Genomic DNA, 15,134 nt, shown 5'->3' on the forward strand with positions numbered 1-15,134 from the left:
AAACACTTCAGTTAACAAAGACATTCTGATTGGGAAATTATCTGCTTTTGAGCTTGAAGAATTTGGACCTTCTGGAGCTGCAAAGTATGAACCTTCTTTTCATGCATCATCATCTACTGACAAAAGTGATTGGAAAGCCTTATATGCAAAGGAATTGGAAGATATGAGGAAAGAGGATGAAGAATTTGAGTAACTTGAAGCCTTATTTGCTAGAAGAGTACCTAAAGGACTGACAGGAAGTAATTATGAAGGAAAAGAACCTTTTAAATGTTTTGCATGTAATAAGATTGGTCATTTTGCATCTAGATGTCCTGAAAGGAATGCTAGATTTGAAGAAAGAGTTAAGAAATCATTCAAGCCTAATAAAAACAGATATAGATTCAAGAAAAGTAAACAAAGCTACATAGCGGATGAGGAAGGAGTAAGTGATGACTCTGAGGATAAACTGACAACATACTCTACTAGTGGATTCGACAATGGAAAGGAATGGGTGTTCTATGCTTTAAAGGAAGACCAACTAGAACCAGCTATCATGAATGAAGAAAAGGCCCTCACAGCAAAAGTTGAAGACAAGGATGAATGGTTAATTGATAGTGGATTCTCGCATCATATGATTGGAGATAAAAGAAAATGTTTGTCCCTACCAGAATACAATGGAGGTCAAGTCAGATTTGGAGATGACAAAGCATGCATGATCAAAGGTAGAGGTATTATTTCTCTGGATGACAAGCATAATACTGATAATGTCTATTATGTAGAAGGTTTAAAGAATAATATTTTAAGTGTTGGTCAATTGGTGGACAAGGGTTTCCAACTTCAGTTTAAAGATTGAAAATGTAAAATCATTAACAAAACGGGTTTGGAGATTGCAACCGGTACTTAGACTGGAGGTAATATCTTTCACTTGAACACTGGTAATAAGACATGTTTGATTGCTCATATTGATGAGAGTTGGTTATGGCATAAGAGGTTGTGTCATGTTAATTTTGAATGTATTGTCAAGATCAGTTCAACAAAGGCAATTAGAGATATACCTAAGGTTATGAAGCCTCATAATCTGGTATGTAAGGAATGTCAATTGGGAAAGCAAGTTAGAACTTATTTTAAGAGTATACATGATAAATCTAATGATGTACTTTATTTGGTTCACACTAACTTATGTGGTCCAACAAGGACTAGAAGCTTTCAAGGTGATGAGTATTTCATGCTGATAGTTGATGACTATTCTAGAATGATGTGGGGGACTTTCCTTAGGGAGAATTCTGAAGCCTTTGAGAAATTCAAGATCTTTAAATCAAAGGTAGAAATAAAATCTGGATTGAAAATCAAATGTCTGAGATCACATCAAGGTGGCGAGTTCGCTTCTCATGAATTTAACAGTTATTATGAGACAAATGGAATTAGGAGATAGTTATCTGCACCTCAGACTCATCAACAAAATGGAGTAGTGGAAAGGAAGAATAGAACCATTTTGGATGTAGCAAGAAATATGATGATGGAAGTCAAATTGCCTCACATCTATTGGAGAGAAGCAGTGAGTACAACAATCTACACATTCAATGGAGTTCACATCAAAGGTGAAATCGGTAAGACCCCTTATGAATTATGGTTTGGACATACACCTGCTGTAAAATATTTCAAAATTCTTGGAAGTTAATGTTATATCAAAAGGGATGATTCAATTGGGAGGTTTGATCCTAAATGTGATGAAGGGATATTTCTTGGATATTCAATTCAAATCAAAGCATATAGATGTTATAACAAAAGATTACAGAAAATTGTGGAGAGTCCAAATGTGAAAGTGGATGAGCAATACAAAAATCAATCTATATCATATGACAGGGAATCGATAGTGGAAATGATCATAATTGAACCAACAATGCCTCAACTGGTACAAGAAACTGAGACAGTTACACCAGTACAATCAAAAAATTCAACTATGACTGATGATCAGAACAGTGAACCTGAAGTTCATAAGACACCAAGGTATGTAAGGCTAAATCATTCTGAAGATCAAATCATTGGAGATAGGAACAAGGGAGTTATGACAAGAAGAAGACTGGAAAATGAAGAGATATGTCTTATTTCTCAAATTGAATCAACATCTGTTATTGAAGCTTGTAAAGATAAACATTGGTTAAAGGCTATGGAAGATGAATTAGATCAGATAGAGAAGAATGAGACTTGGACTTTAGTTCCCCAACCTAAAAATAATAATGTTATTGGAACTAAATGGGTTTTAGGAATAAACTAAATGAGGATGGTCAAGTTGTAAGAAACAAGGCTAGATTGGTTTGTCAAGGATATTATCAAATGAAAGGAATTGATTATGGTGATACATTTGCACCTATAGCTAGAATTGAAGCTGTTAGACTATTTATTGCCTATGCAACTTATAAGAACTATAAGGTCTATCAAATGGATCTTGTTAAATGTGCATTTTTGAATGGTGAACTTGAGGAAGAGGTATATATTGAGCAACCTAATGGATTTTCACTAACAGATGATAAAGATATAGTGTGCAGGTTGAAGAAAGCTTTATATGGATTGAAACAAACTCCTAAAGCTTGGTATGCAAGGTTGGATAAATATCTTTTGAAGCTTAGTTTTACTAAAGGCAGTGCTGATAGTAATTTATATTATAAGATCACTGATGATGATACTCTGATTATTGAAGTATTTGTTGATGATATCATTTTTGGAGGAGAAGATAAATTATGCATGGAATTCTCTAATAATATGAAGAATGAATTTGAAATGTCCATGATTGGTGAGATGAATTTTTTCTTAGGTTTGCGAATTACTCAAACTGACAATTTAGGCATCTTTATCTATCAAACTAAGTATCTGAGGGAATTATTGAAGAAGTTTGGTATGGATAATTCCAAACCGGTAAGTACTCGTATGGTGACAAGTGAGAAATTATCTATCAAAGATACATCTACACCGGTAAATCCGACAAGGTATAAGTCTATGATGAGTGGCTTGTTATATCTAACTCAGACTAGACCAAATATTATGAATGAAGTAAGTATTGTTTCAAGATATCAAAGTAATCCTAAAGAAAAATCATGAATGTGCTGTAAAGAGGATATTCCGGTATTTGCAAGGAACAACAGAATATGGCTTGTGGTATTCTATAGATGATAACTTCACTTTATGTGCATATATAGATTCAGATTGGGCAGGAGATACTAATGACAAGAAGAGCACTTCTGGTGGAGCTTTCTTTCTTGGAAAGAAATTGGTTTCATGGATCAACAAAAAATAGTCATGCATTTCTTTATCTACTGCAGAAGCTGAATATGTTGCAGCAACAACTAATTGCACTCAAGTCTTGTGGATGAATCAAATGTTGAAGGATATCAAGGTAAATTGCAGTGAAACGATAGTTATCTACTGTGATAACTCTGTAGCTATTGACATGTCTAAGAATCCAGTATTTCACTCTAAGACTAAGCACATATCAATAAAATATAACTTTATGAAGAACAAGGTGGAAGAAAAGGAAGTCAAATTGTTTTATGTGAACACTAAAGAGCAGATTGCAGATATATTCACTAAACCATTGTCTAAGGAATCATTTGAGTAGTTGAGAGACAGGTTAGGGGTTTCTGCCCCTTCGGCAGAGACTTGATTGATGCAATTTGGCATCAGTCCGACATGCATTATCAAAGATACTATTCATTCTGACACTGATGTAGTGGTGCTACTACTCAGGGGGAGTAGTCAACTTTGAGATTCAGAGGCTTATATTATTGATTTGATATTTTTGTCAGATTTCTGGCTTTGATGTCAAAGGGGGAGAGATAGTGATGTGAAAAATAAATTCAGAACTTTACAGAGATATTATTCATAGGGGGAGAGTTATTGATATTTAGGAGATTGTTGGTTGATGTGATAAATAAATTTAGAACTTTACAGAGATATTATTCACAGGGGGAGAGTTATTGATATTCGGGAGATTGTTGGTTGTCTTCCACAGGGGGAGACTTGTTTGGCATTTCTTGGTACTTAGATTTTTTTCAAATCTAGTGTTGCCATCAATGCTAAAGGGGGAGATTGTTGGTAATATGGATGAATTGATTATGTGTTGCATTGATGTTTTGTCATTTATGTCAACACTAGCTGTTATGGTTGGTTACCGACAAACAAGTTTTGATTACCAGTAGAAGATGTTGTGTTACCGGTAAGGGTTTAAGGTTTACCTGGCAGAGCTTTCATTAAGAAACCTTAACAGAATGCTAAGTGGTGTTGGTGCGGCTTCTAGATGGAATTTAGGATGCAAAAGGTGATCCTTGATCGTGCCTCAATTGACTGGAGACATCGCTTTGGCATGGTGGACCTAGATTAGGTCTGGTATGATGAATACTAAGAGGGGGGGGTGAATTAGTATACCAAAAAATACTGTAATCAATCTTTTAAACAGTTTAGCAGATAACCGGTGCAACAGATTCACTAATAAACCGGTTAAGATAAGTGCAAACCAAATAGCAAACAAAGCGTTCACCCACAAAAGCACAATCACCATAACACAAGATATTTGACGTGGAAACCCAAATGGGAAAAACCACGGTGAGCAGAAACTCACAAGTAACTATCTGCAGAATAGTAACCAGACCGGTTAAGGTCATACAATGTTCTTCACCAGAGCAGATCCTATTAGGAATCTAGATCTCTGTTAGGAGATAAGTCTTGTTAAAGACTACCTTGTTAAAGGATTTCAGATCCACAGTTGTGAACCACCTTGTTAGAGGATTTACAAAGGCTTTGCTGGGCCTACCCGGTTAAGGGTTTCAGACTTGTCGAAGATATTAGTAATCAACAAGTGAATGATCTAGATAATAGCACAGTATGCTTAATTAGATCCTTGACAACTCATTGTTAATGCATTTCAACATTACTTCAGTCTTCTATATCTACACACTCTATATCTTCACACAGACCTAACCTTCTCTTCATTGATCGCACATAAAATAACCTTTTCTACTCTATCACATTTTCAAAACCTAGACATGATGTCCTTATAAAGGAATCTGATTTCATGTCGGTCCAATAAGATTAGACTACAAGTTCCTAGGTTCAGTGCATCTAGACACATTTCGTAACACGACACAAAAACACTGCCAAAGTGTCAGTGGATGATAACTCATCACACATTACAATAATACCGGTTGGTAACTCATCACACACACACACACACACACACACACACACACACACACACACACACAACACACACACACACACACACACACACACACACACACACACACACACACACACACACACACACACACACATATATATATATATCAGTTAATACAATATACCGATTACTGGTTGTCAAAAATGAAGACTGGAAGATCGTAATGTTCCGATCAAAAGTAGGCTACCGCTCGGGTCCTTCGTTCTGCTTGAGATCCTTGTACCGCTTGGGGTCTTTAGTCAATCTGTGATTGATAAACATCTTCTGCAAAATACCAATAGTCTAAAGACTACATATTCAATGACATACAATACCGGTTGAGCATAACTCATACATCAAGTAAGTGTGTGTCCATCAATGACAATCAAAACATCATCACAATGCCAACATGGTACCTATCTAGGTTATGGATCAGTATCATGTTAACATGTTCTCTACACGTTACCGGGATGATTTATGGATTGGTTATTGTTGTTTTGGTCTTAAGCTGACATGGCATATCATTGTAATATGGATGTATGTAATGATCTTATTGTAATATCTTTTAGGTGGCTGGCCTAATTGGTTTAGGCCTTAGGGTTTGTATAAATTGATGTAAGATCTCATTGTAGATCATGGTATGGGAATGGAAATGTAAGTGTCGTGGTTGTGGAATGCAATATCATATGTGAAGGAGATTTGGTCAATCATAGGTGATTGAATTGGGTTAAAGTAAGAGGTCAAAGGCCTCTGGTATTGAGCTTAAATGAGACTGTAATCAGACATGGTAGATGCTATCTCTAGCAATTCATTCTTCTGGATTGTTTTCCATTTATCTTGAGGTGGTTATAACCTCTCTATAGTCAGTGAGACTCTTTTGTAATGAGCAATATGCTCTAGACAATGTGCCTTCTTGCATGTGCATGCCCCTCATTGTATCACATACTTTATGCATAAGTATCATTTGACTGTGGGTAGGCTTCCCACCGTGGTTTTTCCCTTTACCATGCTTTCCACATACAAATCATGGTGTTATGTGGTATGGTTGCATTGTGTTAATTCATTGTTTCATTCTTAAGTTTTATTTCTTACCGATATCTATTTTTGCTATTCCGGTATTCAATGTTTATGTGCTCCGGTTAAAGTTTATAAAGTGGTTTGACTAATATAATCTGTTAACAACTGATTCACCCCCCCTCTCAATTGTTCACCAGTTATCCTAACATGATATTGGTTGAAAGTTCTTTTGGATGTAATCGTGTGATGACTTTGAGCATCAATATTTTCAATCACACTTGATGATTCAACATTGGAGTGAAGAAACCATGATTGCAAGAATATACTCCTCAAAAGAAGAGGGAAGGAGAGGTACGAGATAATGAGAGAAATAAAGTAAACAACCTAATTTCTATCATTACTAAGTTAGAGAAACATGTTCAAATCTAATATAAAGTAGACAAATGGTAGTTAAAAACTAAAGAAAGTAAGAAAAGTCACTATTTTGCCTATTGAAACTTTTTCATACAATTATACTATTTGAGACAAAATTTAAACTACCCAAATATCCACACAAGTGCACTTAGTCTTTGAGGATTCAAACTTAGGAAAATATAAAATGGTTATAATAGATAAAAACAAATGAAAAAACACTAAAAGTTCAAAATATAAGAGATCACCAACACACAAACAAATAAAGCATTTGGTATCTAGAATAGGGAAAAAAGCTTAGGATATTTTTGAAAATTAACACTAAAATGAATATATTTATAGGACAAAAATTGTAGGGTTTTACTTTTTGATATTTGTGTGTGACCTTTTACCACTCTTGAAAATGAAAGAGACTATTCATGCATTCTTTCTTCTCACTTTTGTGACTTTTCATCATTCTCTAATGGAATGGATGAAGTAACATGATATCTTCTCCTCTTAGAAAGTGACAAAATAAATAAAATAGGAAAAGACAAAGTAGGATGTATGCTTTTCTAAGATGTCTATTTCATTCTTACAATTTCATGCTTATATATGTCCTTTATTACAAATTTTTAGTGACCCATAAAGATCATAAATACATTTATTTTCATTTACAATTTTATATTTAATTACCAGTACAAATTATCACAATATCAATATTCAACATAAAAAATTAGTTGTGCTTATGTGTATCTATTATTTTAAATAGCTTAGACTAAAGTAAATAAGGTTTAATTTTATTTATGATTTCACATTTAATTACCAAGACAAATTATCACAAGATCAATAACCACTATCAATATTAATTAGTCTAAATTACTTGTTCTTATTTGTATAAATTATATTAAGTTAGCTTAGACTAAACTAAATAAATTTCAATTTGTGAGGAATAGTATTTGATATTGAGTACTTGTTTGAACTACTCACACATAAATTATAGTTGAATTTAGAAGAGATAAGGCTTAAATATAGAGAGTGATTTTCTAAATATTAGAAATGCAATTCAACAATATTGTATCTAGACAACACTTGTGTTATAAATAATTAATATACAAGATAATATTTTTAAGTTCATAGTAATGATTGAAAGTTCTTTTCGATGTAATCTTGTGATGACTTTAAGCATAAACATTTAAGATCACACATGATGATTCAACATTAGAATGAGGAACAACTTGTGATTGCAAGAATATATTCAATTACAGACATCAAATGTCCCCACTCCATGATAATTAGTGTAAAATATCATTTTTGAAGTCACTTGTATAAGAGTTGTTTTGCATCACTTACATAATTGAATCCACAAACAACATTTCCCTAAAACTATACTCCTCAAAAAGAAGAGAGAACAAGAAGTGGAGGATAATGAAAGAAAATGAGTAAACAACCTAAAATGAAAAAGATTTATCACCAAATAATTAATAAAACAAAATGATATATTATATAAATACAAATTACTTTTTTAACGTGAATAAACAAATTAGTAAAACCAATCTAAAACATTTGATGCTGAAACATTGATACTCAAAATGGCCATACTCACATTTAAAACCATTTTTTAATCAATACCAATCATGCTGATATATGAATTTGCTAACAATATTTCAATATACACAACAAATGCATTAAATAACTATTCTCGTTACCCAACAATTATTTACTAATTCCATTGTAGAACTTCAAACATGGACGCCTCCAACACTTCGTAGCTGTGTTGACTGATAGAGATGATCTGTGAGGAGGGCCTGGGCCTTGGCTAGAAGAAAAAGTAAACAAAACAAAGTATAGAATTATATTAGGTAGCACACAGATTTGATGGCAGAAGGCTTGCCATTACAAAATCTGTGAACAAGACAAAGAATTGAATAAAGAAGTGGAAAAATGAAGCACATAGAGATAGAGATAGGAATTTTTCAATATCAAGTTGATACGAGGAAACTGCCAAAAAAGGAGGAGCATAAGAACAAGACCCCTCAGAACGTAGCTTTCAAAACCTAATATCATCCACCCAAAAGCATAAAATTCAAGTTTTTTAATCACAGGAGCTTCTGAAAAAAGGAGGTCAAAGGGAGAAGGTAAAAATGAAAAACCCAACATAATATAATTATGCTTATTATTATTTCTATGGCTTTTCAGAGTCAAGTGACCAGCGAGTCGTTTGCGGCGCCGTTTGGGCTGGCGGCCGACGGGCAATTGCATGCAAAAAACCGGGCAGCGGGTGCCCGAATTTGATCTCGCCTTTCCCATCAATTTGAAAGCGAGTCCGTACACTGACCGCCGGCGGCGAGTGACATCAGCGGGCCATCATTTGCTCATACACACATCTCCCTAAAATTTAACCTTCTTTTGTCCAAAAGTCAATGTAATTCAGTTAACCGGAAGTCGGCGACCGGGTGGGATTTGACCCAGTGGATAATCTTCACACGTGGAAGATGACCTGGCAGGGGGGAAGCCGTTGGATGGGGGATTTTGATGGGGAGCATATACAGTTGGAAGTGGGTATCAGAGAAATGTTTCAATGGAGTTATAATGATTTTAAAGTGGGTTTGGATGGTACGTTTGTAACCCGGCGGGTATTTTAAATTCAAAATAATTGGGTTTAGAAGGTAGGATTTGGAGGAATTCGGATGGAGTTCTGGTGGATTTGGCAGGCTGATTTTTGTTATTTTAATTTTGGTTTGTGATTTTAATTTATAAAGCTAGGTGGGATTTGATGAGAAATAGCTGGGATTTTTCCAAGGTGGGTAAGAATATAAACAGTCATGAATGACCAGGCACTGAATAGTGCAGTTCCTTGTTGTACACGGATTTGATGTTGTGTTCTGACCGCAGGCTCTTCGCTCTCTACTCTTTACATACACACAAATCAAGGGATAAAGAGAACGGGCATATATATGGACATGGGGACTACACAGTGGAAGGTTTTGTTTTAACAGAGTTAGGGGAATGGAAAAAGTCATTAAATTGATTATATATATGCCTAGTTCATTCATTCATTCAGGCCTTGAGGATTCAGGAGTGAATATATATTTTGTCTCTTGCTGTGCCTTGTGATCTATGTCTCTGGGGTGATCTTTTTCTGTGGAGAAGGAAGGAAGGAAAGGTCTTTGTATACAGTGTAGTACAAGTGGCTTACATACAACCACATTAGGGGCCAGCAGCAGGAGGCTAGGTCAGTAGTAGTAGTAATAGTACTAACTATACTATACTACACTGCTGCTTGGTGCAGAGCCAGACTATACTATGATCATAAATAATAAATAGGCCTAGGCCTGTTCATGTCCATCATATGATCATGCAGCAGGCAATCCAAATAATCCTTTATCGATCTTAGCTACAGCCCCACAAACTCCTTTCTGTTCCCCTGTGACCTAATTTTGCATTCACTTACTTTCTACCACTACTGACAACACACATATTCACGCACGCACGCATCCTCTTAGGCTTTAGAGATATAGGAGGAGCTTTAAATAGGCCCCCCCCACCTCTCCCTCCTTTAATGATAATGATATATACACACACTCTTCCGACACCAAGCAAGCCTGTCTATGGTGATGCTTTTCTTACACATGTACACACCAGGCTGAGGGAATCCATTTCAGACTGTCAATAGGATTCATCCGTATTGATCTGCCTCTCCATACATCCCATCCCGTCCCGTTCTCCCACCCATCTTAACACCCATATAAGAAGTCAACACAACTTCTCACCACAACCCACATATCAGATTTTGCATAGACTCAGTGGGCATCTGGCAAATTGGGTTGCCTCGGTCTGCAGATATATATATATATAAATATATATTGCAGGACTCTCCACTTGTTTTCTTGAGTTCTTGTGAGGATATTGAGAAGAATTCAATAATGGAGGCGCTTAACTTCGGTTACAGTCATGATAAGGGTGATACACAACTGCCTCCTGGATTCAGGTTCCATCCCACTGATGAAGAGCTTATAACACATTATCTCATGAGAAAGGTTTTAGACAGCAGTTTCACAGGAAGGGCCATTGCTGAAGTGGACCTCAACAAGTGTGAGCCTTGGGACCTCCCTGGTATGTTCAATTCCCTCCTTTTTATGTTACTGTGTGTATAATCTCATAAACCCATTTGATCTCGTGTAGTGATATATACATACTGAAAACTGTCTGTCTGTACTCCACCCCCATCCATTTCACATCTCCATCTGTAAACACTGTTTTTCTAGTTTTTTTCTACTCAGAAACCCATTTCATTTTCATATGATCATCTGAAAATTGTGTAAATCTAAGCTCTCAACCGTTTCCTCTCGTTTGATCATCTACACAACTTGTGTCTATAGGCTCACATTCCCGTATCCTTTTATACACAAATTGTGTCAGCATAAACTCACACACCCACTTCTTCTCATATTATCATATATATTGTGTGTATATACTATAGCCTATACTGTAACCCTTGTTTGATACACAAATTGTGTCTGCATAATCTCACACACCCATTTCATTTCATATTATCATATCTATATATATTGTGTGTATATACTATATACTATAATATAACCCTTGTTTGATACAGTCTGAATCATTCTATCAGCTCCTGGAGCGGGTGCACTAAATGATGATCTTCATTAACTGTGTACGTCATAAAACTTAAATGCCTTATGTTCAATGGTCTTGTAGTACTAAATACTCTCAAGGATCTAGGCATGAAGATTACCTCATTCTAGTGTGGGGGAACGGGCCGTTTCATGGGAAGTCTGAACATATATTCCACGAATATATTCTGGTTCAACATCTTTCACGTGAGAGATAGTATCCAGGCCTAATTGTTGCAAATATTTAAAAGTTCTCTTCTTGGCATGCTCTTCACACGCTTCGCAACATTCGATTATCGGCTCTTGTGTTTGTTAGCATTCATTGGCGTATATCTTGTTTCTGACATTATCTTTTCTTCACACAAGTTTTTAGATCGCACAATCTTTTTCGGTGGATTCTGTTGGACAGATAATCAATGTTTATATGTTGGGATGCAGAAAAAGCAAAAATGGGCGAAAAGGAATGGTACTTCTTCAGTCTCAGAGATCGCAAGTATCCTACTGGACTTCGGACCAACAGAGCTACGGAGGCAGGCTACTGGAAAGCCACAGGCAAGGACCGCGAGATATTCAGTGCAAGATCTTCTGCTCTTGTTGGAATGAAGAAGACACTTGTGTTCTACAAGGGCCGAGCTCCTAAGGGTGAGAAAAGCAACTGGGTTATGCATGAATATCGCCTTGAGGGCAAGTTCTCCTACCATCAACTCCCCAAGACTTCCAAGGTAAACAGCTATACCATGATCATTCTCTACTTGGGTTTTGAAATACATGTATTACAAATGCATTTACACACTGCACACTTATACACACATGATTGATATAACTAAAAAACAAGCAGATCCATCTGCGGCAAAGAAGCCATAGGTGCAGTGGTGGTGTAGCTTGTTTTTAAGTCCAGGATGATGTGTGTTTTCTGGTTACCAACGGACAGATGTTTCATAAAAGGATATACCTTGATCATCTGGCTTTTCTCTCTTAGGGTTTTTTAAGTGTTAAGATGGTGTTGCATGATTTTTTAGTTTGTGAGGTGTATCTGTTGTTCGAATTTGGTTATCAATTCACTAATTTCCATTTACAACTATTTCATTTTGATGATGGATCATGGAGTATGATCTGAAATCTGATGTTGAAAACCTTAAAACTTCAATTTAGTCTTTTTACTTGAGTAATCTAGCTTCAATTTAGTCTTGAGTAATCTCCTGAAATTAATCAGTCCTATGTGTATAGGTGGTTGTTAAGATACATGAGTACACACTTTCTTTTTCTCTTTTGAAAGGATATGTTTTTAAAGCTCTCTTTTAGAGCTCCTTAAGTACTGGAATGTTGTTACTTGTTTTTTAAGGATCATGAGCGGTATGTGATCCTTGCTTATTAAGTCAGTTTCTATTGCCGTGTAGTATATTCTTGGTTTGTTAACGTTTTGAGAGAGTTTATTCATTCAGTCCTATGTTACAGAAGTGGTTATCAATCTATTTACAGTCAGCATGAATGGATGTATGTTAAAGTTTTGGCTATTCCATTTTGATCTCCTAAAGGCTCATAGATATGTTGCCTAGTCTACCTTTGAGAGTTATACACGGGTATATTGTTAGCTGTCTCGGTTCGGTTACCATTGCAGTGTATGTCAAAAGAGTTTATATAGATCATCTTTCCTACACTAATGCATGAGTTGCTTTCGTCTGGTTGTTTGGGATGTTTATGGTCTATCAAAAAAGAAGGGATTTTTGCAGGTGTACTAATAACGAAGTGTTCATATAAGTTTTGTCTATACTAGTGCCCAAATTCCATGTTTATGTCTGGTTATATTGGTTACTTACAGTGAGGCATACAAATAACCAGCGTTTTATAGGGGTATAAGTACTGATATTAAGCGTTGGTATAAGTACTGATATTAAGCGTTTGTAAAAGTTTTAAGAGTCTTACACTGCTGTCTGCATTCCATGCGTGTACCTGGTTTGCCGGGATGTTTTCTTCATTATATCTGCACATATATAGCTTATCAAATCTGAAACGATGTACCTTCATGCTTGAGATCTGGATTAGTATCCTGTCAACTGGCTCTTACTGTAAATGCTACATAATCGTGTTTTGGTACTTGGGATATAAACTCTAAGCTGAGAATTGTACTGCCTGCCCGCCTGTGACTTGTACTGTTTATAACTTTATATCAGCTTGACGATATTGTGCTCTATGGGTATATGTAAGGTTAATAGATTATGCATTTTACAGCAAATATTGAGATTTTTATTTTCTGAGTGCATTGTATGTGCAATACGGTGTGCAGGATGAGTGGGTGGTGTGTCGTATATTTCAGAAGAGTGCAGGAAGCAAAAAGAGTGCTTCATCGTTCATCAGAAGCTCGTATATTGATGTTGGGTCTCCTTCACTGCCTCCATTATCAGCTGTAAATGATGAGAGTGGATCTCTGGAGAGTGAAGGATCTGCAAGGGAGCCCGTGCCCTGCTTCTCCACTGCACCATATAACAGCAGCAGCAGCAGTGCTTTCAGGGCTACTAATAGCTTGCAGCACCATCAGCAGCAGAGAACATCTGCAGATTCTACAGACATGTCTGATATTGCAAGCATTATCAAGGGCTCATCTTTCATGCAAAACCTAGTTCTCAATGATCCTAGGCTGACCATGAACAATAGCTTCAACCCCAGGAATAACCCATTTCCTACATTCCTTAATCAGAGACAAGAGAACCCAATTCAGCCTCCTCCTCCTTTCCTGTTTTCACATCTCCCTGCTGCTTTATTATCATCTTCCATGCCTGTGAGTTACCCTATGGATCAGAGTCAGCCCCAGATGCAAAACAACCTTCCTGGATTGGCACTGCCTCAAAGTGCTTTACTGAGGGCATTGGCTGATCAGTACAATATGGACCAAACCCTAAAACACTGCAAGATTGAGCCCTCTTTTGGTTCACAGTTAGATAAGTCTGGTAAGATGGAGCATTCTGCAGGCCAGTGGGTTGATACTCAGCAGCCAGATATCAGCATTGAAAACCATGGAATTCCTCAGCCTGCAGTTGCCTCACGCTTAAGCACTAGTATCAACTCTGATATGGTCTGCAATCGATCTTACCAAGTTGACACTAACTCAGCAAATGCTCCAGTCGATTTGGAGAGCCTGTGGAACTATTGATATATCTTGAACAAATTTCAAATCATTTCTATGACCTGTCAATTATTGACAGGCAATGTGTATGTATAATATGTTTTTGAAGGCTCCAGTAAATAGTTGGAGTCATGGACCATTACAAACCAGTAAGCACATGTGGTTCTTAATGTACTACTACTATATATTGTGTTCAACACAGTATATTGGTTTTATAGGTTTATGTTGTGCTGTTTTGCGAAACATTTATAAGAATTATAATATGTATGGCTCTATTTTTAGTTAAGACCAATTGAGTCTTATATATAGGAGGTAGCAAGTTGTTATTTACTGAAAGTTCATAATCATAAGCTGGTAATTTTCATTACAGCAAACTTTGAGACGACCTCCATTTCATTCTTTTTAGGTCCCTTATGCATTTATTAGTTTTTGTTTATTATTGTTTTATGACATTTATATAAACGAATGTGAGCTTTCCTAGGAGATTTAATGCATTGTATTTTATACACCATTATACATTGTTGTGAATGATACTTATGTTGCTGCACACAAATAATGCATGAACCTTCTCCATATGAATAATGAAGATATTTGCTGCTGCACACAAATATTGCATGAAGCTTTTTCATATGAATAATAAATGTTTAATAGTTGCTGCATACAAATAATGCATGAAGCTTCCTCATGAGTAATAAATGTTTATTAGTTGCTGCATTGAAATAATGCATGGAGCTTCTTCATGTGAATAATGAAAATTTATTTGTTGCTGCACACAATATTG

At 36.0% G+C, this 15,134-nt stretch overlaps 1 protein-coding gene across 2 annotated transcripts; it reads left to right on the top strand.

Annotated features, from left to right (window-relative positions):
* Positions 1–9,299: 9,299 nt before the first annotated feature.
* On the top strand, positions 9,300–14,738 carry LOC131054520 (NAC domain-containing protein 59). 2 transcript variants are annotated; one of them, XM_057989050.2, is made up of 3 exons: positions 9,300–10,711; positions 11,671–11,954; positions 13,517–14,738. In XM_057989050.2, exons 1-3 carry the CDS (start codon positions 10,522–10,524, stop codon positions 14,378–14,380), a joined length of 1,338 nt encoding a protein of 445 aa, XP_057845033.2. In that variant the 5' UTR covers positions 9,300–10,521; the 3' UTR covers positions 14,381–14,738. The 2 variants fall into 2 exon arrangements, with proteins under 2 accessions (XP_057845033.2, XP_057845034.2); XM_057989051.2 differs by lacking the exon at positions 9,300–10,711 and adding an exon at positions 11,251–11,439.
* Positions 14,739–15,134: the final 396 nt, after the last annotated feature.

Source organism: Cryptomeria japonica, chromosome 7 (assembly GCF_030272615.1).
Source record: "Cryptomeria japonica chromosome 7, Sugi_1.0, whole genome shotgun sequence".
In the NCBI taxonomy this organism is placed as follows: Eukaryota; Viridiplantae; Streptophyta; class Pinopsida; order Cupressales; family Cupressaceae; genus Cryptomeria; species Cryptomeria japonica.